The 27658-nt window shown below is 36.0% G+C and overlaps 1 protein-coding gene across 3 annotated transcripts in view; it reads right to left on the bottom strand.

The window, feature by feature from the left end:
• Positions 1-27658, bottom strand: part of LOC136028570 (activated CDC42 kinase 1-like) — a 48973-nt gene that overhangs the window by 8905 nt on the left and 12410 nt on the right. For all 3 annotated transcript variants that reach the window (XM_065706420.1, XM_065706423.1, XM_065706422.1), the window contains exons 3-9: positions 20322-20558; positions 16673-16872; positions 14677-14899; positions 12740-12878; positions 10935-11095; positions 6630-6787; positions 2712-2851 (exon numbers count right to left, since the gene is read on the bottom strand). In XM_065706420.1, coding sequence (XP_065562492.1) covers positions 2712-2851; positions 6630-6787; positions 10935-11095; positions 12740-12878; positions 14677-14899; positions 16673-16872; positions 20322-20558 — 1258 coding nt within the window. The remainder of the gene's footprint in view (positions 1-2711; positions 2852-6629; positions 6788-10934; positions 11096-12739; positions 12879-14676; positions 14900-16672; positions 16873-20321; positions 20559-27658) is intronic.

Below are 27658 nucleotides of genomic sequence, written 5' to 3'. Positions count from 1 at the left end.
TTACTATTCTTTGACAAACTTGTTTTGTATAAAAAACTATTTAAATTAATATCTGTTCTATTTTTATTGACATAGTCTTTTTTATAGAAAAAAATATTGTGTATCTTTTTGTTTTTTGTTATCTATTAGACTCCATAGTTTTTATTTCGAAGATTATTTGAGTTTATTTCTGCTCATTTTTTAGTTTAATGAGGCTCTTTACTTTTCTTTAAAAAACTTGTTTCGTATGTTTCCCATTAACAAATACTATCTGTAAGTAACTAAACAAAAAAGCGACATCAAGTTTTTCAACTGAAAGTAAGGAGCAACTTCAAACCTTAAAACAAACAGAAATTATTACGTATATGAAAGGGGTTGCCTTCTCCTCAAGACCTCGTTCTTTGCGCAAATTTTATTTTTTTTATAGAATTTTAAAACAAAGCTTATTGTTCTAATTAAACGACCATTGTGTTTCAGGAATTGTTCTTAAAGAACTCGGACAAAAAGTCAAAACTCTAGCGTGAAGAGCAAGGCCTTGTGGAAGGGACAATTCCTTTCATATACTTAATAACTTCTTTTCGTTTTGAGTGTTGATGTTGCTTCTTACTTTCAATTGAAAAAACTTATTTTTAAAAAATTTAATTTCTGATCGTTTTTTAACAATAGCGGGAAATACGAGTATCTCTCCATGAAAAATTCCGGTACTTATGTATTATGCGCCACTCACTCAAGTTTACGATTTGGGTTATTTTCCTATAATCCCGGGGGAGGGGGGTATTTTCCTCGGGGGGATTTTCCATAGGGGGGTTATTTTCCAGGAGGATTTTCCAGGGGGCACTGGGGGGGGGGATTTCGGTCACCCTGAAAATCACACCAATAGATTCTGCATATTAGAGAATCACACCAATAGATTCGGCATATTAGAGAATCCTACTGTGGAGGTTTCAAGCTCCCATCTCCAAAAATGCAGAATTTCCTCTTTTTTTTCCATAAGAAAAGTCACAAATGTGTGTCATTTTTTATTTATTTAGTAATTTAATATTGATATCACTCAAATCAGTCGGTAAAATTGACCAGCTAGTAGGTAAAATCCAATGCCCCTCCCCCAAACATTTTGGTTAGTGAAACCTCTGGTTCGTACCAAACCATTTCCATGGGATATAATTACTCGTGCTTCTTAGTCCCAGCCTGTTATCTCTTTGCAGTTCTTTTATAGGGCAACTATTCTACAGTTGCCATTTATTTCATACTCTTAAATTAATTTCTTTAACATTTATCTTACCCTGCTATGAAAACTCAACACCAAAAGCACGAATAAAAATAAATAAAAATGGAAAAGTAAACATTATAGGATACTTACACCAGACCTTACCTTAGACCTTAGCTCCTCCTGTGCCACCAGAAGCACCCAGGGCATCCAGAAAGAGCCGCCAATCATCCCTCATATGAGCTGCTGCCCAAACGTCTTCCCATTGGGGTTGGACTGTCGATTTGATAAACTTCAGGTCCCGCTGGTATGTACGACAAAGTGTATTTTTTGGCTTTTCTCTTCTTCGGGTTCTCTCTGGTTGCCACTCGAGTACGATTCTGGGGAGTCTATCTTCCGCCATAAGGACAACGTGTCCCAAGTAGCGCCATCTTCGTTGGAGTATGACATCTGTTACAAGGGGCTGATGCGTCATAGAGCGAACTGTCTGGTTAGTTATGTGGTCCCTCCAGTTAATATTCAGTATCCTGCGAAGACAGTTGTTCTTGAAAGCAAGAATCCTCTTTTCTTGCTGTTGATTTAGTTTCCAGCATTCACAGCAAAAGAGGAGGGCAGAGAGGACGTTGCTGTTGAACAGCCTCAAATTCAGTGTCAAAGAGTACTTTTTCGATCGCCAAACTTGCTTCTGTCGATTAAAAGCTCCACTGGCTTGTCCAATCCTAGACTGTACCTGCTCTACTGAATTGTCCCCACACTTTATGCCAAGTGGTGAATCGACCGATGCTATGCTTTTTGTGTTTTCCGATCTAATCTTCAGTCCCGAAAGACTTGCTTTCTCTCGTATGACATCGAGAAGCTCCTGGAGCCTTTCCTTGTTTGCCTAAATCAGGGTGATGTCCTCGGCAAAATTAAGATTTGCTAGTCGTTTTACACCATACGTTCTGCCTATATTTTTGAATATTGGTGGAGTATTCTAAAATTCCATCTTTTCTTCATTTTTATTTCTCACACTTCCTTTTTGTCTGCTGAATTTTGCATATGGTGATTTTTCACTTGGGGATTATTCTGTGGCGAGAATCTTGCACAGGAAAATTTCTCTGGGGGAGTTTCCCGAGTGGAATTTGCCTTTCACTGATCGAACTATTTAAAATATATTTGCTGGTTGTTTTTTGCATATTTTTCTCTCAACATTGTGAGGATTTGCAAACATTGGATTTTTAGAAATTTTTAAGTTTTAATCAAATTAATAAGTATCATTATTTAGACAATGCTACCATTTAACATTTGAATCTTCTTAATATTCTTGATTAAACAATGAATATTCTCGGATAATCCATTTATTTAGACTAGGGGTTACTCTTCTGTTATTCGTCAGGATCAATTTGCGTTTAGAGAAAAAAAATAATAAAAAACCAAAAATTGAAGACACATATTTATGAAAAGACACAATTTATTTTGACGCCTGCATTTTGGATATTTCTTTAGTGTAATTGACGAATTTAGTTGATAAGACTTAAATTTGTACCTGTATGTATAAAAGAATGCCTCAAGGGGCGACTAATATCTTCTCCATTTAGTTTCCTTTGTGGATCAACAACAATTCGCGGAAACAATCCAACCTGAAATGTTCTCTGATTTTGTCCAGTCCACCAGTGATGATCAGCCCTAAGAGAATTAAATTTAAAATGGTATTTGTGCCATACAGACTTTTTACAATTAGTTCGGCTTTCAACGTCGTAGTTCAAAGCCAAAACTATTCATCTGAAGAACTGACCGGTTTGCTTCGTAAAATAAAGAGCATGATGGTATAAAACTTGAGCATTTGTAGGGTATTTGACGAAGACAGATCTTAGGTCCATAAGAACGTAAGTTAAAATTGTCAGGCTTGCCTGGACTTGAACAAGACCATACCCACTAGTATTAAGCCTATGATAAGGACAGGGTAAGTAATTCAGCCTAAATAATAAAAGAATGCCCCCATTTTTCTTTTATTAATTAATACTCATACTCGAGGATGTTGCTCACCCCCATTCCAATGTGTGTGTAACTCAAACACCACTCATTCTACCCATACAATTCAAACACGTTTAGATCAACCCCCATTCAACGCCACATCATTCAATTTAGCTCCAGTTCATTTCAACCCCTTGCGATTTCCCCTCCTTTAACTCAACCTTCGTTCAAATTGACTCTGTACAACCGATTTTTCGTAAAACACATTAATTGAGCACTTCTTTGCAGAAATATATGACCGGCCTTTGAATAAGTTTTAACCAGTGCTGATTAGAAGGCCACAAGTTTTTCTCGTTTGATTCGCAGTTTCCAGCTTAGATTGCATTGCCCTGAACTTGAGATAACATTTGACGTTTTGACAATTTTATTGTCTTTAAAGTTTAAGTAAAATCCAGTTTTTTAAGGTATTTGCGGCAATCTATTTTTCTATCCTAGAAGAGTAAATTAAATAAATAAAACTTGGAAATAAAACGCATTAAACAAAAATGAACTAAAATGAATTCATCACACAAATTGAATGTTAAAACGTACGTTTCTCTTCTAAAAAACAAAAACAAAGATAACGTCTGGATTAGCTAAAATATGTTAATTTGAGAATGTTGGCTACTGTATTAAACTCTTGTATCAACAAATCTGAATAATTTTTCTATTTAGGGGCATCCGCGGGAGGCAGACAAAACAATTTCCCAGACACAAGGGCGGCTCTTAAGCAAAAAATTTAATTACTTTATTTTTCAGTTTAGGGACATTCGGCAGTAAATTTGTCGAAGTTCTAATTAATTCGCTAGCTGAAACATAAACACACCATCCGATTCACTATTGAGCACTCTTTCAAAATATAACAATCACTACCACGTAGTTAGACACCTAAACCACTTATGGCTGGTTGTAGCCCTAGCCTAGAAACAGGATGTTGCTGATTTGACTGCTTTTTTTAATGGCATTATTTGATATTATGAAACAACAATTGATGAGCAATAAGTTCAGAAAAATAATACTAACCAACAAAATCAGCAAAGTTTTGCATATAGCCAGGGACTACATCCTTAAAAAATGATGATATTAATTCCTGGTTCCAGCAATTTTTATATTTTGTAAACAAATACATAAAATAAGATTTGAGCCCTAAGAGAGTTTATGAAGGGGGGATGATCTTGCTCTTATTTGTGGTAATTTCTGCTCACTTTAAAATAAGAGCTAAGAGCTCATATGGCACTTGTGACAAGGTCGGAAGAGCCAAGAGTTCATATAGCTCTAGCAAAATTCTAACAATCAATAGATTGATTTAAAAGGAAATTCAGAGGCTTAATACCGGTCAGGATTTAAAATAAGAGTTCTGAGATACGAGGTCCTTCTAAATATCAAATTCATTAAGATCCAATCACTCATTCGTACGTTAAAAATACCTCGTTTTTTTCAAATATTTTCTCTCCCTTCAGCCCCCCAGACTGTCGAATCGGGGAAAACAACTTTATCAAGTGAATTTGTGCAGGTCCCTGACACACCTAACAGTTTTTATCGTCCTAGCACGTCCAGGAGCACTGAACTCGCAAAAGCACTGGACCCCCCCTAACTCCCCCAAAGAGAGCGGATCCAGTCCGGTTACGTCAATCACGTATCTACAAAATTTGCTTATTCTTCCCACTAAGTTTCATCCCGATCTCTCAACCCTAAGCGTTTTCCAATATTTCCGGTTTCCCCCTCCAACTCCCAACAATGTAACCAGATCTGGTTGGGATTTAAAATAAGAGCCCTGAGGCATGAATTCTTTCTATATATGAGATTTCATTAAGATCTGATCACCCTTTCGTAAGTTTTTAATTTTTCCGAATTAACACAACCCCGACTCCCCCAAAGAGAGAGGGTTCAGTCCAGTTATGTCAATCACGTATCTAAGACTTGTGCTTATTCTTCCCACCAAGTTTCATCCCGATCTCTCCACTCTAAACGTTTTCCAAGATTTCCCATTTCCCCCTCCAACTCCCCCCAATATCACCAGATACGGTCAAGATTTAAAACAAAAGCTCTGAGACACGAGGTCTTTCTAAATATCACATTTCACTAAGATCCGATCATCCATTCGTAAGTTAAAAATACCTCTTTTTTTCAATTTTTTCTCTCCCTCCAGCCCCCAGATAGTCGAATCGGAGGAACAACTGTTATCAAGTCAATTTTGGCAGGTCCCTGACACACCTACCGACTTTCATCGTCCTAGCACGACCAGAAGCACCGAACTCCCCAAAGCACTGGAAATCCCCCTCCCAACTCCCCCAAAGAGAGTGGATTCGTTCCAGTTATGTCAATAATGTATCTAGAACTTGTGCTTATTCTTCCCATCAAGTTTCATCCCGAACTCTCTACTCTAAGCGTTTTCCAAGATTTCTGTTTCCCCCCTCCACCCCCCTATGTCCCCGGATCCGATCAAATTAAAAATGGAGCATCTGAGACATAAGATCTTATATATCAAGATCTATATAAGATCTATATATCAAGTTTCATTAAGATCCGATAACCCATAAGATAAAGATACCTCAGTTTTTACGTATTCCAAGATTTCCGGTTACCCCTCCACCCCCCCCCCCAATATCACCTAATCCGTCCAGGATTTTAAATAACAGCTCTGAAGCATATGACCTTTCTAGATATCAAATTTCATTCAAACCTGATCACCGTTCGTAAGTTAAAAATACCTCATTTTTTCTAATTTTTCCGAATTAACCCCAACTCCCCCAAAGAGAGCCAATCCCGTTTGGTTATTAAAATCACGTATCTAGGACTTATACTTTTTTTCCACCAAGTTTCATCCCTATCCCTCCACTCTAAGTGTTTTCCAAGATTTCAGGTTTCCCCTCCAACTCCCCCCAATATCACCGGAACCGGTCAGAATTTATAATATGAGCTCTGAGACACGATATCCTTCTAAATATAAAATTTCATTTAGATCGGATCACCCGTTCGTAAGTCAAAAATACCTCAATTTTTTTCCTAACTAACCGTCCCCCACTCCCCCCCCCCCCCAGATGGTCAAATCGGGAGAACAACTATTTGTAATTTAATCTGATCTGGCTTGCCAAATTTAATCGTCTTAGCTTATCTGGAAGTGCCAAAACTAGCAAAAAGGTCTGACAGACAGACAGACAGAAAATTCCGATTGCTATATGTCACTTGGTAAATACCAAGTGCCATAAAAACTGTTTGCTGTTCATTTAAACAATGATTAATTGTGAAGAAAATTTGCTTTCTATTTTCCTTGTAAAAGAAGTTGTACATTAAGTTTAATAAAACTGGCCTTTTTAAAAATAAAACTCCCCATATCCTTTTTTATTATTTGTTTTATACACTTTTTCGATGACGAATAGTTGATTTTAAGGGATATTGGTCTCTTGTCGACATTGAACGTTGCTAAAAAAAAAGGGTAAATACGACTTACTGGCCATTTACAATGGCAATCTTATCACCTTCGTCTATTTCGAGTTTTCCATCTTCTTTGAAAGATGTAACAGCTCGCATTATCACTGGCATTCTTTCGTAGCATCGCTGTCTCATTTCACTAAAACTTGGTCTTTCGCTTGGATTCTTCAGCCAACACTATGAACATAACAATACATAAAAAAATATAGCTATAATATTCATAAAATTATCCAGGAAATGAACTAGTGACCAATTAATGCTTGAATGTATTTATTCAAGTCTCTTGAATTTATATACTTATTATAAAATTAAGCATCGATTAATACTTGTACATCAATTTTAAGATTACATACTCGTACTATAAGCAAAAAGGCATATCTCACCTATTCGTAGCTTTACAGCAGATATAAAGTTTTTTTTAAACTAAAATTTTTTTGGGAATTGTGTATAAATAAAACACAGGCATACGATGAAAAAAAAATACAAAAGAAGTAATGCCTGAATTCAATGTATTTTTTGGTACAATTTTAAAAAGAAACTTCATTTTTTTTTCTATAACATCATACTTATTTGCAAAATTGGACTATGCTTGGATTTTTATGAGCATTTACCATAACTATTTTCTATAACCATAAGAATTACCATAACCTATTTCCTCATTCTACCAAGATAGAACCTGTAAACTACGTAACTGTGACACTTACCTAAAGCAATCACTTCCTCTTGGTCAAAATTTCCAATCTGCAATATGAGGGTCGCAATCCCTCCCAAATAAACCAATATCGCCCCACGAATCCTTATCTCAGATCCCTACTTTCGTTTGCTCACTAGACAGGAATCGACAGCTTATGTTTCAAGTTTTGGGGAGGGGGGTAGGTCTATCTCCCGATATTTTTCATGGTTCAGTAAAAATCAAAGCTGGTAAAATAGCAGTGGAGCCCTCCGGCTGTACTAGCCATATTTTTAGAACAAACAAATGAGTTGAATAAAATCAATAAATACTATGAACAATGAAACAGATGCAAATACAGACCAGACATCGACTGAAATCTCGACCTGCGGGAATATCTAGTAACCAGAATCTCGGTTAAAATGTCTAAAATGTACAGAAAGAAAAAGCTAATCTCTTATCCTGGGAACATTCCAAGGCCTGATATGCCAGTATCTTCGCTTCCAACTGAATTGCCAGTCATCTCTTCAGAATAAGAAAATCCAGAATTTTACAGCTCCAATGCCGAACACAAAGCCCTCTGGAGACGATCGCCTCAACCCTTTTCTCAAGTAAGAGATAAAGATCTGAATAGATATTCGTGACTTAGGGAAGAGGCAGCTGGATTGTTGGGCTCAAGATTAAAAAGAAAACAACCAACTGACGAAAATAACCTTTTCATTGCTACAGGAATATTGTTAAGCACTTTGAGAGAAAGAGGAAAACCTAATCTACTGTCCTGGAGTTGCCGACTCGACAAGCAAATATATTATTGCCTAATTTGGTGTTTATTCATCAAGAAGTCCTAAAGCTATCCTTCTTCAAAAAAGCCCAGCATGTATCGACAGCATCGACACTCGATGCATCTAGTTTCATGCTATGAAAACCTGGCTGTCGTTTTAATAAAATAAAACACGGCACACACGATTGCGATAATTGTTATGCTCTGAAGGTTATCTGCTTCTTGGTCTTCAAAGCGGATATACAAAGTTCCAATACAAAGCTTCATCAGTGAAAGAGACAGTCGTAATAAGATTCAGCATGGGGTCGAAAAGGAATTGGGTCTGATCTTCGGTGATTGCAAGTGTTTGACTATGACCCAGAAGCTTATAGCCAAAGAAATTTAGCGGGTCGATGTTTCTACAGAATATCTGAGTTTTTACAACTTTTCTTTTCTCATACATTTTATATAGCTAATGTTTTTTTTACTTCTTTACATTTGTACCTCCACCAAAATATATTCCGGCGTACGTATTTATTGTACTGTTGTGTAGATTTTAATCTCCCCTGGAATATGTGCGTCCAACACTGGAAAAATTGGTAGGCTAATTATTAGTGCGTATTTATTATATTGATTATAAATGTGTATGTTTATAACAATCTCCAATGGATTCAATCATCCCAGGTGGTCAGTCTTGTTTAATCATTTGAAAAACTGGCAATTACTAACTACATTGTATGAAAATAGTGCCACTTATTGCGATGACAGAAAGAAACGATGTCACATTGTCCGGTGCCAGACAAAAACGATAACATCTTTGGCGCTGACAGACAAAATCAATGGTATTCTGTTTGATGACAGAAGAAAACAATGACTCTTTTGTAACGACATAAACATTCAATGACACTTTGTCCGATGACAGAAATATACGATAAAATTTATTTGGAATGACAGAAAAAATTAGAGGCACGTTGTCCAATGACGGAAAGAACAATGACACTTTTGTCAATTACCAGAAAATTGATGATAAAAGAAGCGATGCCAAAACAGTTTTTTTTAGCAAAATGCTATAAACCGTTTTACGCATCTAAGCAAAATGCTTCAAAAGATTATATTACTTTTTTTTCAAAACATTACATATGCATCAGAAAACCCAACATCAGTCAATTTGGTCGATTGTTACGTCCAGAGGAAGGAGGAGCGGTCGAAAGGACTCACCACTAAAAAGTCGTATGATATTTGTGATTCCTTCTAGGATCCATAATCATAATGAATATCCGCTCTATTCATATATTTCGACAAACTCTCCCCCTTTTTGCCCCTTGCAAGCACACCAAACATGTTTCTTTTTTTACCCAAGATACTTACTGCGGGCTGCCTGAGCCCAAATAAAACCTTAGATGACACCAATAGCTTAGATATAATATAGGACCGCCTCTTAGTCATAGAGGCGGTTGACGACAGATAATGGAATCTATTAAATTTTATAATGGACCCATTCAAATTGGGTTAAAAGAACTTCAATAACAAACTTTTTTAGGTGATTTTTAAACGATTTTAAAGTAATTTTTAAGAAACAAAAAAAGTAAAGGAGTTCCAACAATTTAATATAAAAAATGCAGTTGGTCCATTTCACTTTATTTACATTTAAGAACAAATTTAGGGGTAAATGCTCCTACAAATAAAGTGGTTCGAGCTGAACCAGTACACGCATAATAAAAAAGTAATTTGTATGGCTTGAACGTATCTTCGTAAAAAAAAAGAAAAAAAACTGGATAATTCTTACTAATGACATACAAGGTTGAACGGAAAGAAAAGGATCGTCCAGATTAAGTTGATATGAGACTGGAAAACGATCCACCAAAAATCTTTGAGAATTTGGCGAGGCATAAAGCAAAGGCTTTAAATAAGGTACGATAAGATATTCTCTTGTGAGTAAGCCTAAGTTCACTTAAGTAACAAAAAATATATCGTGCTAGTTCTTTACGGCACTGGCAATACATATCTTGACCTAACTGAATAACCGAAATCATAAGTTTAATGCCAAAGTCTATAAGTTTTAGGTCATCAATTTTCACTACTAAATATTAACCATTTGATTGAGTTAATGTCTTATAAGACATAATAATCAAACATAAGGGTATATGTCCTATTGGTGTTTATAACTGTTACTGGTTTGTCGAGTTTCCTATTGCTTTTATTTCCTGACGAAGTGATTGGTAGTAGATTCGTCAACAGAATAAATGTAGCTCAAAACTTCACTTAGCAAGAAAACTTATAACACCTCAGTTTGCCAATACATTTTTTAGAGAATCAGGCTAAATTAATTTCATGATCAAATCTGATAAGCCCACCACCTAGACGTGTCACTACGAGCCAAATTAGAATATTAAAAGAGCAATATTAAACGGTGGCTTGACATTTACGGATGATTCTATCAGAAAATTTCCCACGTAGTACAAGTTTGATATTGAAGGAGGCCTACGGCCAGTGTTGCCATAACTGGTATAAATTTACAGACATTAAATTACCATAAAGACAAACTATCTGGTATTCTTTAACACTAGGTCCCCCTGGATTTATTGTTCCCGGTCTTACAATTATAAACAAAATGCCTGAAGTCGATTTAGTCACTTTCGGAAATCGAATTTTGGAAGTTGACCCTTCATCTAGGATACCTTTTAAAAAAAGAAATCTGACTAATATTCGGTTTTCCCCTAGATGATACTCCAGATGAAAAATATTACGCAGTTTAATACGTACTTAAGACCTAAACGGAGGCAGTGGAACTTTGCGGTATAAGCCACTACTTTGTCTGGTGAGTCCGTTCATAAAAAATAATAATGATAAAAAGGCCTAGATACGCAAGCAAATGACAAAAAAAGTTTACTTACCTTTTTAAGTAACTCAGAGATAAAAGGAGGGGCAGCTTCCGGCTCGCGAAGTCTCTCTCCTGCATCGATCTTTTTTAATATTTCAGATCCATTTAAGCCAATCCAAGGCTCCTCTCCAAAAGTGAACATTTCCCACAAAGTAACACCGAACATCCAGGCATCTAAAAAAAAAAAAGAAATTACAAATGGAACTGAACAAGGTTCCATAGGTTTATGAGCAATGCATGTTTTAGTGCACAGAAAAATCATGTGATAGCTTTAAGCCCCTCCTTTGTCTTTCTAGTTAAGCCGTCGATGCCTACATATAGAACATATTTTGTTCCAACGATACAGTAGACACAGGGGTAAATACTATACTCCGAATTTGCTTCTTTGAAAATTTTGCGCAATTAAAGTGACCTTATTTGCTCGAGAATTCATAAAAAAGCAAGTGAAAACCACGCGAAATTAAATTGAAGATACTAATCCCCCCCCCCTCCCTAAAGGAATCCATTTGAGATTGAACCAAAGCCCTTACAGTATCTACTCAACTCTCTATAACTAATAAATAGACACTATTGAAGAAAAAATTAATAAAGGATCAGGCGACCTACTTTCCTTTTTTCATTATATAATTATAGAAAACATAGGGAAACGACACATATTGCGTATTTGGCGCGAATACCGAGAATCAAAATTTGTTAAAACTTTTTTTTTTTATAAGACGCTCAAAAAGCAAAAGGAGCAAAACTATAAGACACAAAAATCAAATCGGGCTATGCTTGTTTTCGAAAAAACAGGAAGGATATATGAAATCAAGCTGAAACCCTTAGAAATATGCTCCTGAACTTTGAAAAATTCTAACGTTTGAACGTTAGCTTGATAAGAGGACGCTTAAAATCTATAGTTCCACACTTCTGGTTCAATTTCAACTATGAAAAAGTGAGAAAGACCAATTTGTTTACCTAAGCTGTCGCCTACACATTCTATCCTGACTCATTCCTATACAATCACTAGAGCCTAAAATATGTTGATATATCCGGTTGTCACCTCATTATTCACATAAACTTCTCAGTAGACATGAGTACACTTGCCTTCGTAAAAAGGATAATATGAATTAATAACGCGCATTCTTCCTCCCAAGAAATTTAGATACTTTTTAAAGAAAAACCTCCTTCTTCACGGGCTTAGGAAAGGGAAACTTTTGAACTGAATTCTTAGAACAAGAAACTGTTATCTAACCATAATCTGATTTGTGTCAAATCGCTTTTATGGTGTTTATGCTTTCTGGAAACTGTAAGTAGTAAAGTGGGTTAATTATATTATAGTGTTGCAAGTCCAAGAAGATTAATGCGGAGGCTAATATATGATTTATGATTTTTGGTGATTATTGATGAATAAAGATTTAAAAGGGTAAGATAGAACTAGCTGGCGATGTGAGGTTTTGTGAGCTACTGATGTGAATCCAGCTCCCGCCTTCTATCACAGAATCAGCTATCCCCCCCCCCTATCTCAGACGAGATACTACCTACGCGCATATCCTTCTTTAAAATGCATACTGGACAAAAATAAGGATTGGCTAGTTGTCTAATTAACTAAATAAAATATATCCTTCCTAAATTTATTCTCCTTTTAACCTAAACAAATATTAGTATGGATTTTAAAACACAGGAATAGATAATCATGTGACTGAGTCTATGCCGAATGCTTACTGGTCCTTAGAAAAAGATACTGAGAAGAGGTTTGTATAGCTCAAAACAAATGTTGTCGTTTAAACTAGGCATGTAATCTTCAAATGATTTTGGTCATAAATCTAATAAACTCACCTGAACTATGGCTGAACTGTCTTGTTTTAAGACTTTCTGGAGCGCACCAAGGAAAGGGAACTCGTTTTGACTCAACCATTACGTAACAATCTTGCTCTTGGGAAAGAGCTCTCATTAAACCAAAGTCCCCAATCTTAACCTGTAACAAATATTATTCCATTACTTCGGTAGTTAATTTGACAGGTGAATTGCTATTCAGACCATAAAAAAAAGACTTTTAACACGTCAAACAGCTTTCCAGAGCAGACTATAAAATATAAAGCACAGGAAAAAAATAATTCATGAATATGCAAGAAACAGGGAAGACAGTGCTTTATAAAATGTTAATCTAGCGATAAACATTTTTCGAACTGAAATGGAGGAGAAATCACAAGAAAATTGCTAAATTTAAGAAAGTAAAATCTGTGTTACGCAGTCACACATACTTCTATAAAACCTGAATTCTCCCCAAATGCTCATACCCTCCATTTCTTTCTTGCCTGAATGCTATTCTACGCTCACATGGGATAAAAACTTGAAAAAAAAAAAAATAGCGTTAAGAGACAAATGCAGCAACTAGATTCTTTCTAGCTGAACCGAATCAAGTCAATTTGACTACCATTTTTATTGAATTCCTTTTATCAAACAGTTCTAGGTAACAAACTGTAAGTAAGGAGCGACTCGGCCCAATAGTAACCGAATCCATAAAAAACAAAATTTGTATAACACAAAAAAATGGCCTGGTTGCGAACAAAAAACTTGTGTATATAGCGGGTTATGAAAAAATTATCATTTATTATTATTCAATTTGGCAGTAAATGTTTTTCAAATTTAAGGTAAATTAAAATTCACAGCGAAAAACCACTAATTGTTTGCTATATTTACCACAAAAGCGGCTACAAGATCTACATTCTACTAATAACCTCCACCTCTTTCTTGTTGAATGCTTACTTTGCTCTTAGAAATGCAAAGCCTTATTGCTAGAACTTAAATTTTGCGACTAAAAGATTGAAATGAACTTTGTGGCTAGAATAACTTAATCCTTATAATTTTTTAAATAATTAAATACTTATGAGATATCCAAAGTATGATGGTCTTAAAGTTTTGGTTTTAAACCTTTAATTCTGTATTCGTTGAGACAATTTTATATTAATTTTATATCTGAGACATCCAGTAAGAATTTTTTTTGGATTGTCACAAAACTAGTCTAAATTCATTGACTATCAATTATTTTGTGAAGTAGACTTAGATCAGAGTTTTTGATCCATCATAAGCCAAATTGTTTAAATCTAAAAAAAAACACAGAACCAAGGAAGTTGATATGTTTTTGGTGTTAACATGCTAGCCGTGTGGGGGGAAAAAGTTTTTGAGGTGTTTACTTAGTTCAAGTAATTCTAGATTTGTTTTAGTTTAACTGCTACAGAATTGATTGACTCCTAAGAGAATCATCTAGTATGCAATGGTCTAAGTATTTTTTTTTTCGTTTTAGTTTTTTTTATTACTTATCTTTCTTTTCATTAAAAAACAACAAACTTATAAACAAAAGGCTAAAAGTCAATGGAGAACATTGACATTAAAAATTGTGGGACGTATTTTTTATATGGCAATATTTGACCGTATAAGCGGGACGTATTCGATTTTGTATCTACAAGGTCGAATTATACTACAGCTCCTTTTAGAAACGAATCCCTATAGATAAAATATAAGTACATTATGACAACTATTATTTAGAATATTACTTTTTTTTTACTTTTGGAGTAGAATCATTAAGAGAAAACCCGATTTTTGTTACTTTTGCAAAATTTGTAGTTGAATACTTTCTTTTTCTGAGACAAATAATTTATATAATCACTGAACGGTAGATCCCCCCCCCCACAAAACATAACAGAAGATTATTGATTAACTGAAACCCTCTCAGAGCACGACAACATCCCAGACATCAAAACATTGGCTTATACCTTATTCATGGTAACCATTAAGATGTTCCGGCAAGCCAAATCTCTATGGACACACCGCTTTGATTCTAAATATGTCATTCCTGTTGCAACCTGTAGGGCATAGTCGCAGAGAGTAACAATAGAAGTATGCCCACATTGCTTCCGTAAATAGTCGAGCAAATTTCCAAGCGGCGCGAGCTCTGTTACCATCATCAATGGTCGGCTAAGAACAATACCATGAAGCCTAGAATGATGAATAAGTGAGAAACTAAAGATGAGGAAAAAAAAACAATCAAATATCTTAAAAATAAAAACTGATCAATTCAAATTCAAAGCTCAATTCTCAATTCAATTCAGTTCAAATTTGACAGCGTAGGAGGTAGGGAGCAATCGCCCAATAGACCCCCCTAAATTTTAAAAATATTTTTTTTGGCACTCTCACTGAAAAAAATAAAAAAAAACTAAATTGCCCCGCCCCCTAAATTAAAAAAATATATTCCCCCCCCCACATTTTCGTGAAGGCAACCCTCCATTTTCGTGAACTGACACCGAAAATAATTTATAATCTAAAAAATAGACAATGGTAATAGCAATTACCTGAACAATATGACAAATGACGTTAGACCAACCGCTTGACCAATAATCCTCCCAGGGGAAGACTATACAAAAATACTATTTTTAACCTAGTCCTTTTGTTTCCTTTTATTTAAAATGATTTATGAATCATAGTGCATTATGAAGATATCCCCTATGTTTCTGTCATGACCGTAATAAGGGATAGGAAACTAAGCCTTCTTTTCCTCTCCAGACTATTACTTGAAATTAAGATTTTATTTTTTGAAAATTTAAAATTTAATTAAACTTTCTTTCAATATAACGTGTGTAAAGAATAATACATTTGGACCGCCTTCAACACTGGGTATTACTCATTTACTTAGACGACAGATGCAACTTTATTTATCAGGCGCGACAGCTCTGGATATTTTCTTTAGATACGATTCAAGTTTTTAATGTTGTCCATTAAGACATTGAAAGCATTCACTAATTTCAATAGTTCGGTTTGCTGAAAAGGTAAAAGATGCATGATGTTTTGTTACATAGCCCAAGAATAACAAAGCCTGAGGTTGTTTTTTTTTTCGCAGTGAAATCTGTCAAACTAAGGAGCCAACATCGTGAGCTTTGATAATAACCTAACATACTAACAGTAAAAATACATAACTAACAAACACACTGCATGTGTTTGTTAAAACACCTCAACCTTTCGACTGAGGTGCATTGATAAGGGTTGAGCTGAATTCGGTTGATTTAAATGGGGGGTCAGTCAGACAGGTTTGGTTAAACGGGGGTCGAGCAGAATGAGGATTGCGTTAAATGAGGGTTGAGTTGCACGGAAGTTGATTTGAACGGGGGTTGAAATAAATATGGGCTGAGTTGCAACAAGGTTGAATCAGACAGAGGTTGAGCTGAATGGCTTTGGGTTACATGCATATTGAGTTGAGTTAGGGTTGAATTGCATTGGGGTTCAATTTAATGAGGGTTCAGTTAGGTGGAGGTTGAGTTGTCCCAGTGTTCAGTTAAGCGGGGTTGAGTTGCACCAGTGTTCAGTTTTACGGGGTCCAATTAAAAGAGGGCTCAGTTAAACGGTAGTTGAGTTGTATGAGGGTTCAATTAAACGGGGATTGAGTTGCTCGAAGGTTTATTTAGCCGAAGGTTCAGTTGCACGGTTCAGTTGCACCACCCAGGTTCAGATGCACGATGTTCCAGTTACGTGGGCTTCAGTTAAACGAGGGTTAAGTTGCATGCACACTATCCCAAACATTCCTCTTTTCCAGTCCATATTATGGCAACACATTTCGGTTTTTGTCAGTATTTTTGTTAAAGTTGTAGGCAATATTTTTTTTTCTGCATTTTTATTTTATAATTTCTTTCCTATTTTAACAATTATTGCAAAAATTAAACACTGTCATAAACTTGATAGGTTACTCCACCTCTTAACCCTTTTTGAACCTACACATACCTTACTATATTTGGATGGTCAAGCAAATGCATAGCTTGGACTTCTTTCATAAAATCCTCCATAAGATGAGGATTACTGTACGGATCTTGTTTCAACACTTTTACTGCAACCTGTATAGTGGTACCAGAATGAGTGGTCCATTCGCCTTGTCTCACAACACCAAATGACCCATCTCCAAGCTTTCTTCCAAGCACCACATCCTGTGAAAATCAGCAAATATTGCATAAACCGTGAAAACTGACACTAAGAGTTGTAATTAACCACGTATAGCTCTTTATTTGCCAAGTTCAATTAGTATTTTATTTAAAGCTAAAATTTTCAGCACAACTCACGCATTTGGGCTGTCAGGTGAAATAATCGTTTGAAACCAATACGCGTAGATTGTGTGGTGTAGAAGCCATTAATCTATTACATGGAAAATTAAATGGAAAAGTTTAGTCCGACAACCAACTTTGCAGGAAGAATTTAAAGCTCTTTGTGTTTAGACCTAATTCAATCTTCAAAATGTAATCAATAAAAACAACTGAAATTTTTTTATGGAGCATGGTACAAAATAGCTAGCTCGTATGATGACTATTGACAGAGAAACGTCGTGCTTTCCGGACAGTTAAGTTTTAGCTCCTTTATTTTGTAGAATATGGTACTACGGAACCTATTCTCCTTTGCAATGCAATCTACGTAAGTCAAATATTTTTTTTTTTTCAATTGATACAAAATGATAACGAATTACTATCCCACCCCATGTCTCAGGGGAGAGCCAAAAAAATGAATTTTTCTTTGAATAAAATTCAAAGAAATATCAGTCGTTCTGGGGTCTAAAGAACTGATTTGGGATTCGTGCCAAAGGCTGCCGAAAAGCAGTAAATTGTACAATTTGACTTTTGTGTTTGATAAGAATTTTCCGGTCCGTAAGTTCATTTCTGTTGGCCACTTTTTGTACAATCGTCTAATTAATGCCACTTGCTGCCTCTGATGACAAGTTCAAACATGGTTAACACACGGTCTCCCAGCCACTGAGAACAATTACATGGTCTAGAAAATCAGTATTGTTTTGCTATTTTACTCTTTTTAAGTAAAACAACCTTCTAACTGACCATTTTCCCGTCCTACTTTTACGTTCATGTAAACAGTATTTTTTTTCAGCAGCACATTAAGAAAGAAGAAGAAAAAAAACACTGATATGGTGAAGCCATTTTAAACCTGTCGAGGTTATTAGAAATGACTTTTGTGATGCAAAATGCAAATTCTTGTACAACAAATGTCATTCAGAAACTCAATCATTATGCCTGGCAATACCATTTTTCCTCATTCTTTTTTATTGGCTGATTTAGTAAATGAACAACCAGAACCTCAGATGTATTTCAAACAAGAATGGTGTCTTCAACTAGAAGATTATAGAACAGAGTTTTCTTCACTGACGATAAAGGGCACAATAAAAGTGAAAAATGGTTCGAGAGAAGAAATGATTAAAGGGGTTGGAAAAAGTTTTTTCTCCTGATTTCCACTAGAATTAGCATCTCCAAGGAGAACGATTTTATGCACAACGATTTAAAAATTCCAACTTAGTCTAAGCGCGAAGTTTATATTGGAATCTGTAACCAGCCTTGGAATCCGGTTTTCCTTCCGTGTTTAGCAAGCAAAGTGTCGAAATAATTTATAGCCATTTCAAATCTTCCAAAAACAATATTCCAATACTTAGGAATTTAACTTTCCTTTTTTTGCAATAAAGCCCGATAAAAAGAAATACTAAAGAACAATTAATTTTCTTCATAAAATTGAACTACAGTTGGTACGTCTCATCAACGAAGTAATACCCTCGCAAATTATTAGTTAAAAAGTTTACAAGTACATAAATCCACGAAATCTATTGAAGAAATAAGAAATCTCGCATCTTAATCATTCTTTTATAGTTTCATATCAATACATTTTCCATTGGGAATAAATAGTAGGTAGTTTTTGTTGTTTTTTTGTACTTATTTTATCTTAAAATAGACCACTCGAGCTGTTGATCAGGCATGGACGGTCCATAACTGCTTAGCAAGATGGCAGCAATTTAAGGGCTGGATGGGAAGACTTTTTTATCACATACTTCGGTTTAATCAAGCGATTTTGGGACCAAAACAGAAAGTACACTGAAAGCGGAATTTCTTTTTCACTAAACTTATATACTCTACAATCCCTGCAAAGAGCGACAAGTCAATAATCAAAAAAGATAGACGAAATTATCGTGTTGCGAGAGTATCACTTTGGTTCTGTCCTGCGTTTTTTTTTCTCTTCTCTGTGCTGTCAATCTAAATTCACTGCGCGTGGAAACAGTAAAGGTTTTCCGCAAGGAAACCACATAAGAATGCGGTTTTTGCAGAAAGTGCAGACCTCAAGCTAAAATTAATGAAAACAACATTACATATTGAAGAGCAGCATTACAATTCTTACTTAAAGTCAGAAAACATGGTTTTCACTTATCCTTGACCCAGAGTGAGCAGTGAGTTTGTCAGTTGCAGTCGCGTTTTAAAGACTATATCAGAGAGGAATGTCTGGATTTGTTTTACGGGTTTTTCATTTCGTCGAGTTATGTTTCTGCTTTCCAGTGGCTCACTTCATTCAAGCAGTCATCAGGGAGTCAAACTAACATCTGACAAGTATTTCAGATGTTTGACGGTTCCCAGATCTTGCCAACAAATTCTTTAGAAAAATAGATGCAAGAATTTTGAGACCCGAAAAAGAAGCAGGTTCCTATGGGTTCAAAAGTGTCACAATTTACTGCCACAAACTGTTCCCTTTTGTGATTTTAGTTATGTTTGTTATTTAATTTATGCGTTTGTGACAGAAGGAAGGATATAGCATCAAAACTGCCTTGTAAGCTTTAATAGTGTTCTGATTTCTAAAGCAATTAGAGATTATAATAAATAAGTTGACCCACTGCAAGAAAACTAACTTTCGGGCTGAGAGAAATAATTTTTTCCGACACTTTTCATAATACTTCATGAGCTGCTAAAATCACACGACATTAGTTTTTTTTTTATAAAAAAAAAACTCATTCTTAATTTACAGGCCTAAATAGACTCCATCGTCGTTTGAATTCTATGTGGTTAGACTAAATTCGTACAGAAGAGAGCTCAGCTGCTGAAAGAATGTATGTTAGCATACCTTAGCATGCATTAGGTGTGGACCCCGCAAGGTCACTAAGAATTTCCTCAAATTAATAGAAATAACAACACTGGACCAATTTTGAACCTTCTTCAATATTTCAAAGAAAGCAGCCGAGCAACATAACCGAACCGTTCTTTTTTTTCATCCCACCTCCTCTCCTCTCAGTTGCACCAACAATTCAAAACAAAATATTCAAACATTTATAAAAAAAACTACATTCCACCTATACCTAATGAATCTAAATGCCACCTAAATGAACCTTTCAGGGATCAACTCAAATATCAACCCCCGAGAATCTCTGAAAGCTTTATTCATCTAGCTTCGCATTTTGTTTGACTTTCGAAAGAGGATATACTGTGCGGTAGGTTATACCGCTCGACAGATAATCCTCCCATATCTGAGAAGCATAAGGTCTTATTTACCTTACTTATATGTTAGAACAAAATTCGAACATAAACTGTGTCAAGATACATACTTGAACGTGTAAAAGGTAGCTTACCTTTTCCTTAATGAGACAAGTAAAAAGACTGTCAGTGCTTGCTGGTCCGATCGTTGTTTGGGGTCTTTTCCGAATGGATGTTCGATTGCCAGTTAACTTTCCAATTATTTTTTGCTTCTTAATAGTCCCCTTATATTTTTTGATCGCTTCAAGTAGCCTTCTGGCAGCAGGTCGTCCCATTCCGATCCTTTCCAAGTCCTCAACAGTGACATAATCGAAGTGGGAAGGATGCACAACCTTACCAAGAGAAAAAAAAAAGAGTAGGATAGTTTGTGAGTTGAACAAAAGAAACTCAAGGCAAAATAATCTTTCCGTACTTGCTCTGTTGTGAATTAATTTATTACCTTGTAGCGTTATTCCTAATATCTAGTCATGCAATATAAAACGCACAAGCAAAAGGAGTAATGTAAAAGCAAACAAAATTCAACTTTAAGATTCTCTTGTAACAGAAGAAAATTATTGATTTGTTCGGTTAAAGTTAATCCCAGACTTTTTAAAATTTTTTGAAGTATAGCCAATAAGTAAAGTTTTTAATACTAGTTGTTCAAGTTTTGTAGCTCATATTTTGACTATTTTTTCCTTGATTAATTTCATTTAATGCGGGTCAATGACCAGAAATAAAAACATAAAAATGGCGCAGTTCATTATTACTGGGTTTTATCAACAATCCCACATTAATCGCTATACCCATGAGAGCCTCAACACTTCAATCTACCTGATAAGTATATGTTCCTTAGTCAAGCCTGAAAATACTTGATCAATTAGTTTTAAACTAAAGAAGATGCTTTATAGGTAGCACTGCGCTTCCTAAGTATAGAGCAAAGGGAGTTGTCGCAGAAACTTCAGAGTTGGCTCATTTAAGCAGAAACTGAAAGTTTTAGTGCCCTTTTTAAAAAGCCAAAAGTGATTGAAGCACCAACTCCTGTGCCCCGTCTAGCTGCCCTCCCTCAAAGAAACCCGATCGAAATTTTGATATAGCCATTTTGTTCAAAATGGTTAAGGGGCCAATAATTATACCTTCAGGATGATATACCCCCTCCTCCCACAGCCCATGGTGGATATATGTTCTAAGTTAAGGAAGTTGCCCATTGTTTACATGCAGTTTGCACTACTTGAAAGGGGGAGGGTGATTGATCAAGGTCTTAAAAAGGCAACGGGGTACTAAAAGGAAATTTGTGGGTACTACTAAGGGAGATGTCAAACTGAACCATGACACACTTTGTGAAAGCACGTTGTCAAAAGAACGCCTCAGGAATATCTCAGGAACGGCTTAGGATATTCATTTGAAAATTTAATGGTAGGCTTAGAAAAATGCTAAGTTAAATTATAAGAAACAACGTGCATACTAAAACTACAACTACTGCTCCAACTTCTATTACTACTGTTATGACTATTACAAATACGTTTGCTACTGCGACTACGGCTACTACTACTACCAATAGGGCTACTACTGCAATTGCTACTACTACTACGACCACTACTACCAGTAGAAAATCTCTAAACCAATAAAAAAAATTTATCAATTAAAAACGAACAGAAGCTAATAGAAAAAAAATTTTCACCAAAAGAAGTTTTTTCCAAAGAAAATTAAAGAGTAACAGCAAACAATGGGCGAATTTTATAACTTAAGGACCTTTCCCCATGGGCTGTGGGGAGAGGATCATGTCACATCCAAAGACATAGTTATTCGGCCTTTCAGCTATGATGAACAAAAATGGCTATCTCAAAATTTTGATTGGACGATTTTGGGGAAAGACGGTTGTTACGTTAATGACAAAAAAAAGCGAGGGTCTGGTGGGGAAAACCTCCAGGGCCCGCGAATCAAGATGCAAACTTGATTAGTGCAAACTTGTAATAGTTTTTTTTTCTTTGATTGCCTAAAAAACCTAAGGATGCAGAGGTAGTCTTAGTAAGAGGTATCAAACTGATATCATTTTTACTTGTCGTTCGATATTGTCTTTCATCCATCCATCCATCCTAGGGTAGAAAAGAGGTGTGTTTGGTGAAAAAAGGGGTTGTCGCGAGGGGGGATAAATGCCCTACATTACTCTTGATTCTTAAAAGATAACTCGAACTTCCAATTTTCAACCAAATGAGCCTTTTTAAAGTCAAACAACCATTCTTTCCATAAAAACCTTGAATGCCCCCACGGCATAACTTAAAACCAGCACCCTCGGGCTCTAGTAGGTTGTATCAACCCAAAAGCCTAGCTACAAGATCTTTGGACTATTTTGGATAAAATGACTGTCTCAAAATTTCTACTGGATGCATTTCGTTAAAAAGGACGACGTTTGGGGGATGTTAGCTGCCCTCTGATCACATTAACTCTTATATAGGGCACTAGAAATTGTGATTACCAATCCAATGAGTCCCCTCCAAAGTATGTATGACCACCCTTTCTATAAAAGCATTATTTGCCCCCAAGGCGTAACTTACAACCCTTTTACTGAGAGCTTTGGAGGTGGGAGTGTCTTCCTATAAGACATAGAGGCCAGACCCTTCAACAATCATGAACAAAATTGCTATCTCTAAATTTTGATTGGATGTTTTTGGGGAAATGATGAGGACGGGAGGGGCGGGGGGCTGGATGCTCTCAAATCACTTTTGATTCTGAAAAATGGCACTATAACTTCAAATTTCAAATCAAATTAGCCACACCTGAAGTATATACGACCAAACATTCCATAAAAACCTTATATGTCCCCAGGGCATGACTTACAACCCTGTCCCTATGGTACTGGGGGGGGGGGGCACCCTAGAGGCATTATTATAGGTTCTTCGGACTATTTTGAGCAAAATCGCTATCTCAAAATTTCAATTCGACTCGTTTGGTGAAAAGAAGGGCATTCAGGAGAAGGGGGGGTCTAGCTGCCCTACGTCACTTTTGACTCTTAAGAAGGAACTAGAACTCGCAATTTTCGGCCAAATGAGTCCCCTCTAAAGTTTATACAACTATCCTTTCAATAAAAGCCTCAAGTGCCCCCAGGGCATAACTTACAACCCTTGCCAACAGGCTCTAGGAGTTTGTTTCAACCCAAAAGCCTTGTTATATCTTATTTGGACTATTTTAAATAAAATAGTTATCTCAACATGTCAATTGGATACATTTTGGGAAAATACCTGTGTGTGGGGGGGGGGGGGGGGTAGCTGCCCTCTGGTCACTCTGACTCTCAAAAAATTGTACTAGCGCTTCTGATTATCAACCCAATGAACCCCCTCTGAACTTTATATGACCACCACTTCTATAAAATCTTATATACCCCAAGCTCACAACTTAAAACCCTTGGCTTGAGGCCTGTGGGGGGTTGTCATCCTCAAAGACAAAATTTCCGAGCCTTTCAGCTAGGTTGAACAAAATAGTCATCTCAAAATTTTGATGGAAGTGTTTAGGGAAATGATGGGCATGAGGGGGGGCATTTTCCCTCCGATCAATTTCGACTATTAAAAAGGGCACTAGTCATCTCAATTTCCAGTCGATTGAGCCTTTTTTGTCATTTCTACTATAGCGTTTTCTATTAAAAAAAAAAAAAAACATATGCCCCAGGCCACAACTTAGAGTCCTTGTCCTGAGGGCTGGGTTATCATCCTCAAAGGAATAATGTCCGGACCTTTTAATTACGTTGAACAAGATGGCTATATCCAAATTTTGATCGGAAGTGTTCGGGGAAATGATGGGCGTGGGGGGGCATTCGCCCTCTAATTACTTTCGACTATAAAAAAGGACATTATTCTTCTCAATTTCCAATCGACTGAGCCCTTTTTTAAGTTCCTATGACATTATATACCCGTAAGGCATCACTCAAAAACCTTACCCTGAGGGCTGTGAGGGGGGGTTCATCCTCAAAGACATAATATCCGGACCTTTAAACTATGTTTAATAAAACAGCTATCTCAAATTTTTGATCATTGGAGAAATTGTTGGCGTGGGAGGGGAGTTGCAATCACTTTTGACTATTAAAAAGGGCACTAGCACTCTCAATTTTCGATCGAATGAGCCCTTTTCGAAGTTTCTACTGCAACTCTTTCAATATCAAGAGCCCTGACCTAAAATAAAAACTTGTATTCGCTTTACGCTTGAATTACTTATTTGACTTAATATCTGCTTACTATGCAGAGCTTAATACGGCTCTTTACTTTTCTTCAAAAACTCTTTTCGGATTTTTTTTTTAAATTAATAATAAACAATAGAGCATTCCATAGTACACTATTAAAAAGAACAAGATGCTGGCAGCAATTTTTTGTTAAAATGAAATGCTAGTTAGTAATCAGGCGAGTGCTCACTTAATAAACTAAAAGTCAAGACTGATACTGCCTTCTATTTGACCATTTATAGTTGGCAGAAGTTTTTACACTGTGTAGAAACATACAAAAAAAAATTCACTTTGGAGGGTGTTTGACATTTCGGAGAGTGCTCAGATTCGAAAAAACAAAGAAACACAGACAAATTGTCCTGAAATCTAAAATAAATAGTAAGAAACAACGAAAATTTGGAGGAGGGTAGAGCCTAAGGTCCAAACCCCTATTTACACTATATAGTCAATTACATTGACTTTTGACTACTTTATAACAGGCCTCGATCCAAACTATCGATTCAAAATAAATCCAATAAAATCAATCTATCGATCAAAAAGGCGGAAATCCCACCTTTCAAATCCATTTGCAAATCAAGAAAGGAAATGGTTCCATTAGTGAAGATGAGGGATTTTTGTCTTAGGAAAAAAGAAAACTTGTATTCTAAAATAGATATCCCACGCCCAGATGGTCCAAATTTGCACTTTAAAGTCAAACAGTTCGTGGTAACGAACTGTAGCAAAGAGCGACCCGGCTCAATAGTAACCAAAACTCTAAAAAAAAAATGAAATTTTGATAACAATAGCTACATCAAAAGAATCTCATTTTAATGCTGATTTTAAATATATAAGTTTCATCAAGTTTAGTCTTACCCATCAAGTTACGAGCCTGGGAAAATTTGTGTTATTTTAGAAAATAGGGGGAAACATCCCCTAAAAGTCATAGAATAACGAAATTACACCATGAGATTCAGCGTATCAGAGAACCCTACTGTAGAAGTTTCAAGCTGATATCTACAAAAATGTGGAATTTAGTATTTTTTGCCAGAAGGCAGATCACGGATGCGTGTTTATTTGTTTGTTTGTTTTTTGATGTTTTTTCCTTAGGGGTGATCGTATCGACCCAGTTGTCCTAGAATGTTGCGAGAGGGCTCACTCTAACGGAAATTAAAAGTTCTAGTGCCCTTTTCAAGTGACCAAAAAAATTGGAGGGCACCTAGGCCCCCTCCCACGCTAATTATTTTCCCAAAGTCAACGGATCAAAATTCTGAGATAGCCATTTTATTCAGCGTAGTCGAAAAACCTTATAACTATGTCTTTGGAGACGACTTACTCCCCCACAGTCCCCGTGGGAGGGGCTACAGGTTACAAACTTTGACCAGTGCTTATATATAGTAATGGTTATTGGGAAGTGTACAGGCGTTTTCAGGAGGATTTCTTGGTTGGGGGAGGGGTTGAGAAGAGTCCTCTCAACCCCTCTATTCCATAGAGGAATTTGTCATGGGGGAAGAAAATTTCCATGAAGGGAGCGCAGGATTTACTAGCATTATTTTAAAAAAAAACAATGAAAAAATAAATATGAAAAATTTTTTTCAGCTGGAAGTAAGGAGCAGCATTAAAACTTAAAACGAACAGAAATTATTACCCATATGAGGGGCCCACCTCCTCCTAATACCTCGCTCTTTACGCTAAAGTATTTTTAGTAATGTCAACTATTTATTCTACGGGTTTTGTGATTCAGGGGTCATTCTTAATGAATTGGGACAAAATTTAAGATTTAGTCTAAAGAGAGAGGTACTGACGGGGGGGCGAACCCTCTCATATGTGATAAAAACATGAGAATAAAAAGTTCTTTACGTAAGCTAATTTATAAGTGACGTATATCTTTTACTAATAAAAAGATTCGTAAAAAATTAAAAGTTCTAGTTGCCTTTTTAAATAACCGAAAAATTGGAGGGCAACTAGGCTTCCTCCCCCGCTCTTTTTTTCTCAAAATTATTCGATCAAAATTATGAGAAAGCCATTTACCCAGAAAAAAGGCAAATTTCGTTTTAATTAATCCTCCGTGGAGAGCCAAAATCAAAACATGGATTGATTCAAAAACGTTCAGAAATTAAATAAAAAAAACTAGTTTTTTCAACTGAAAGTAAGGAGCGACATTAAAACTTAAAACGAACAGAAATTACTTCATATATGAAAGGGGCTGTTTCCTCATCAACGCCCCGCTCTTTACGCTAAAATTTGAATCTTTCTCTCAACTCTTCTTTTTAAATCAGTAAAAAACTTTAGCGTAAAGAGCGGGGCGTTGATGAGGAAGCAGCCCCTTTCATATACGAAGTAATTTCTGTTCGTCTTAATTTTTAATGTCGCTCCTTATTTTCAGTTGAAAAAAAACTAGTTTTTTTTATTTAATCAAATATAAAAGACGAACACAACAAAATAAGAAATATGACAAGATAAGTCAGAAAAAAGTTACGGTTATTCATAACCTTTTACGGTTAAAAGGTAAGGTTAAGGTATTCAGCACAAAGTTTGTTCGTCTTATTAATACATAAAAGTAAACTCAGCAGCCCACAGATAAATGGGCGCATTTTTTTTTTATCCCCCTTTTAGTTAATTTTTTTTTCAAACAACATCTTTGTATAGATTTGTGAAGGTAGCATGGAACACTTTGAAAGCTTGCTTCACATCTTATTCTTTAAAAAAAAAAATATCCCCTGTCATTTTCTCCAGTTCATTATTTAATGACATTAACAGACATTTCGATACTTCATCTCTTATTTTCGAGAGTGACCTTGTATTACATTTGATGTCTCGTTCAGAGTGAACAGGGGAAAATGATCTGACACATCACTGATAATGATTGAAGGTGAGAGTGGGATACAGTCGAGAAAATAATATGTGATCCTTGTTGGGAGTGATTGACTGACAAGAGTATAGTCACACGTGAGCATGAGGAGTCATTGTTGATCCTTGTAAGGGGATGGGCCAGATTTATATCGAAATTACCCATGAAGACCACACCATGATTCTGTTTGTCCAGCAGGTGAAGTGTTTTTGATTATATGTCCGTGAAAGAAGATACAGAACCTAATAGGGATCGAAAAAATTCTCCAACGATTTCCTTTCACCGTGAGTTTTATTTTGAGGAAAATAGATTTAAAACACACTCTAAATTCCGAGTTAGTTGGTACTTCACATGAACTGGGCATTCACTCTTTGTGTAGATAGCCAATTCTCCTTGTCTTGCATTTTTTCTGAACATGA

This window comes from Artemia franciscana, chromosome 1, assembly GCF_032884065.1.
Source record: "Artemia franciscana chromosome 1, ASM3288406v1, whole genome shotgun sequence".
Taxonomy (NCBI): domain Eukaryota; kingdom Metazoa; phylum Arthropoda; class Branchiopoda; order Anostraca; family Artemiidae; genus Artemia; species Artemia franciscana.
This window is presented reverse-complemented; position numbering and strand designations above follow the sequence as displayed.